Source organism: Pteropus alecto, unplaced genomic scaffold (genome assembly GCF_000325575.1).
Source record: "Pteropus alecto unplaced genomic scaffold, ASM32557v1 scaffold657, whole genome shotgun sequence".
NCBI classification, from domain to species: Eukaryota; Metazoa; Chordata; class Mammalia; order Chiroptera; family Pteropodidae; genus Pteropus; species Pteropus alecto.
The window spans coordinates 1-4997 of NW_006439199.1; the positions used below are offsets into that span (position 1 = coordinate 1).

Genomic DNA, 4997 nt, shown 5'->3' on the forward strand with positions numbered 1-4997 from the left:
ATGGATAAGAGTGTTGTGATTATGGATGCACAGGGACCAGAAGAAAGCATTCAACCTTTAAGGCAAGGTTGACTACACTTGCTTTTCATAAAGATATGATGTTTAACCTCTACTGAGAGAAAAAATTAGAGTTTTTAGGGCAGGTTGAAGGTGGCAGGGTGGTGTGCAGGGCTGTGAACAGCATTTTGACAATGGGAATTGCATGTATAGATGGGCAGGTGCACAATACAGCCAAGTATATTCAAAACAGAAAATAGCCGGAGGATGCAAAGTGTGCAAATCATTTTGGGGAAACATGGCAGAGTGAGAGACATCCCTGGATCTCTCCCTTTGAAACAACAATAAGCTGAACATCTGAACTCAACAAAAAAACACCAAACTGCACACCAGTACTTCTGAGTGCAGGGTCTGCACATAAGAGCTACCACGGGTTAGTACCCCGGGTGTCGAGCAGTGGACTGGAGAAATAAAGAAGCTGCCTCTCGCAGCTGCGGGAACTCCTTGCAGGAGGAGGGGGAGGGAAGAAGGTGCGGCGACTTCTCTGATCAGCCTGCCTGGAAGTGCCGGAACTTCTAGTAGCCAGCAGCAGGGCCCAGTCATCAGGGCAGAAAGCAGAGAAGCGGGACAGGACTACAGGGAAATAATAGTTGATTTTTACTGGCCCTGGTTGCAAAACCAAGGCTGAGCCGCACACCACAACTCCCAACCCAGAGGGCCCCTCCACCCATACCCTCCAAGACCAAACATAGCGGAGCCCCAGGGTAATCTGAGAAAACACTACCGAAACTGTTGTTAAAACTGACAGGGACTGAAACTGAGAATAGTAAGTGTGATTAAATATCTACAAGAAAATAAAAAAGACATTTAAGCTTTATAGAAAGCAGGCATACAGGAGGCTTAGACGCCACCTGCTGGAAACCAAAAGAAAAGCGCCTTCTTTGCAGCAGGCTAAAGAGAGACTTTTATTTAATAAATCATCTTTCTAGATAAACAACAGAATACACTTCCATTAATGCCCAGGCGGATAAACAGTCCATTAAACACCATGACCAACCAAGGTGACAAGGCATCTCAGAAAGAAAGAGAAAAATCTCCAGAAAATAAGCTTACAGACATAGATATACACAACTTAAATGACAAAGACTTCAGGATGGTACTACTGAAAAAAACCAATGAGATCCAAAACAGCTCATATCAACAATTTCAGGAATTGAAAAACAACTAGATAAGCAGAGTGAGGAGATTGAAACTCTGAAAAGGAACCAAATAGAACTTCTGGGGATGAAAAACACACTGCAAGAGTTGAAAAATGAAATAGCAAGCTTGGGAAATAGAGTTGACCAAATGGAGGAAATTATCAGTGATAACGAAGACAAAAATCTAGAAATAAATCAGAAGGAGGAAGAGAGAAATCAAAGAATGAAAAATAGTGAAAGAAAATTTCAAAAAAGGAGCAGATATTAGAAAGCATTTTCAGACAAATAGTTGATAAGAATTTCCCAAATCTAAGGAATGAGCTGGAGCTTGGAATTCAAGAAGTCAACAGAACACCCAATTATCTCAACACAAAAAGGCCTTCATCAAGACACATTGCATTAAAGTTATCAAAGTGTGCAAATCATATTGGAAAATAATAGCAAAAAGGTCATTTGACTCCATTTACAAAGAGTGGCATTCAGAAGTTATGTGGACCCTATAGAGAGGGTATCTGCTTGGATCTGTATTTTCAAGAGAGGATTTCCAAAAGCACTAAGAATAGACTGAGGAGAAGACAAGTTGCAGACAAAGAGATTGATGAAGGGCAAGTACCAAAGGGAGCATTATAAATACACGTATTTTAAATTCTTAGTGTTCAATTTTGAGCAAGAGCTGCAGTAGTTTTACAAACAGGATAAGGATTTACTTTTTCCTTTCCTAATAAATTTCACACAATTAATAATCCAGTTATATTAATTACTTCACTCAAATATTTGTTGCATATTAGGCACTGTTCTATGTATTGAGACACAACAGTGAGCAAAGTGGATACAAAGAACCCTGCCCTCATGGAGAATATTTTCTGGCATTCAAAGAAGGTACTCCGTGCGGATACCCAAACAGCCAGATTAAGGCAAAGAGAGCAGATGGGCTTGGGTAGAGAGCACAGAGGGGACAGACAGAGTCAGGAGTTTGCATTAAACAAACCACAATTTGTTTATACTTTAAGAAGAATTTCTTTCATTCTCTCTTTCGGTTACCAAAGAAACCCAAAAGGTTGGGTGAGGCAAGCAATATTATCATCCTCGTTTTTAGCTTTTGGAACAGAATGTTAGAAAATTTAAGCCATTTTCCCAACTTGATTACATCTCTTTTGATAGCAGTAGGGATTCCAATTCTGCACATATCCATCTCCTGGGCACCGATGGGATGTCTTATTGTGCCCCTCTAGAAGGTCACATTCATTGACCTGATTTCTAGAATTTTCCTCATGGCATGGACTTGCAGTCTGTCTTGACTTGGTCTATGCTTATCATTGGGAAAACATTTCCATGATTGCAAATCTCAATCCCAATCAAAATCACATAAGTACCCAGCTGCTGGCAAATGGAATCCACTACGTTGGCAACGAGACATGCATCCTCCGCACCCTTGAGAATTTACTTTGGGAGTAAAGGAAGAGAGGCAAGGCTCACCCTGAGTCCTCATAGGTCTCCTGCCCTTTCTACGAGTCATATCTGTGCTCAAGAAACACAAAGAGGACTAACGCAGAGGGAAAGTGGAGCTTTATTTGCTGCTTACAACAATGGACAGTAGTTAATAAGATGTTAGGAACTACCTTTGCCTGACGGCAATGTTTCCGATACTGACAAAAGGGAAGGTTCCTTCATTTTTCCGTAAGCTGTCAGAAATGTGCTCAGTTTCAGGCATGCAATATTTCTACCTCCAAGAAACTAAAACTTAATAATGCATAGGATATTAAATTAGAGGCATTTTCTTAATCTGAAGGGTGAGCCTCGGTCTCCTTGGGAGCAAAATGCTTTTGAAGATACATGAATACAGTAGTCACCAGTAAAATCAAAACAGACAAACTAAGAATCATAACTAGTGGAAAGAAAGCTCCTCTTCTGGCAGATGGTGGGCCACTGTCAACACTACCTCCGTAGCCTCTGTGCAGGCAGTAGGGTGGGGACCATCCATAGCCACAGTGGCAGTGATGTTTATTGTTGCAGATCCCCTTCATGTTGCAGGTCTCAGGCAGGCAGATTTGTGACGGGTGAGAGAGACTGACACACTTCTTGTGTATGCAGATCTTCCCTGAACCACACATTGTGCCATCTTTCACTTCACCGACATCGGGTATGTCCATCCCTAAATGATAACCGATACCCCAGCAGGTGACACCGTTGCGGTGAATATGCTGCAAAGCAGAGCGATCTCTCAGATGGGGAATAGCAACCACGTTTTCACACTGAACTCTCCCACAAAAGATGTCAGCGGTATTACATTTTAGGTATGTCGTGCCATTTATACCACAGTGGCCAAAACGGTTTCCCTGTGAGTTGATTTCTTGATAGCAATTCTGAGATGCACTCTTTGCCCCTTCCCCAAAGATCTCCCTGCACTGCTCATCATGGTTATTACATCTCTTTTGATAGCAGTAGGCCTCGTCACTACAGGGAACCCCATCCTGCACATATCCATCTTCCGGGCACTGATGGGATGTCCCGTTGCACCACTCTGGAAGATCACATTCATTGACCTCATGTCTACAGAGTGCCCCTGATGGCATGAACTTGCAGTCTTTGCAACAAAGCCCAAAAGCACAAGCTGCCCCGGGCCTCAGAGTGCAGTTCGACAGACAACAGGGATCTTGTTCACACTGCTTTACAGATCCACAGTCGCACTCCTCTTCTCCTTCGACCACACCGTCCCCACAGCGCTTCAGCATAAGGACTTCCCCTAGACTTGGAGGAGTATGCAGACATGATCCCTGGTTTAAAGTGGTCTTTGCAAAATCCGCATAACTACAGTTGGTGAATCTCTCTGCTGGCACTCTGACAGCGTTCATGATGCAACCCCTTTGCCCACACAAACAGAATTCTTCATCATGCCACATACCCAAATTATGGCCTAACTCGTGGGCTACTGTGAGGGCAAAAAGGGACCAGGGGTCTCCTTGGAAATTATTAACTCCACAATCAATAGGAGGACGGCATATTCCTGCAACATAGGCTATACCAAGTGTACTTATAAGTGCATTTTTTCATGAAAATATGTGCAGCATAGTACTGTAGCTGAGAAAACTGATTTGTTTCCACTGAGCAAAATCCTTCAGAACCTGCTCTATGGTTATCATTGGGAAAACATTTCCATGATTCCAAATCTCAATCCCAGTCAAAATCATATAAGTACCTAACTGCTGATAGATGGAATCCACTATGTTAACAACAAGAAATACATCTTCCTGCACCTTTGAGAAGTTACTTTGGGAGTAAATGAAGAAATTTTGATCTACCACCACAACCAGCTCCAGAAACCATGAGTGGATCCTTTGGTTATCAGTAGAAATTTGTTTCAGAATTTTTTTCTTAGCCTCTTTAAATTCCATCTGTTGGTATGCTATTGCCTTCTTTGTTAAGCCACATCTAATAGGTGGGAATTGTGTGTCATTGTTGTTTATCTTATAAACCAGGTGTTCAAATGTGGTAGAGTGCCCTATGGGTTCAATTTCATAAGCAAAGTCATTTATCTGTAGCATTCCTCGAAAGCCCCCAGAACAGATACTGAGAGCAACCAGGGATTCCCGTACCCCCTCCACATAACCATCATAGAAGCAGTCATCAGGAACAAAAGGCTGATCCTCATTGAGGGCATGCTGGTCCGTGTAGGTAAACACCAGGAGGTGTCTGGAAACCAAGAGCTTCTTGACCCTCATGAGGACCACATGTTTCCATCCTCCAAACTTAATGCTGTAGGAGAGCCAGCCTGGAGCTTTAGCATCTCTGCCACTGCTGAGA

At 42.7% G+C, this 4997-nt stretch overlaps 1 protein-coding gene across 1 annotated transcript in view; it reads right to left on the minus strand.

The window, feature by feature from the left end:
* Nucleotides 1–2974: 2974 nt before the first annotated feature.
* The window catches only part of LOC102894331 (disintegrin and metalloproteinase domain-containing protein 21-like), a 6370-nt gene continuing 4347 nt past the window's right edge, over nucleotides 2975–4997 (minus strand). The window contains 1 exon segment of the mRNA XM_015592927.1: nucleotides 2975–4991. Coding sequence (XP_015448413.1) covers nucleotides 2975–4991 — 2017 coding nt within the window.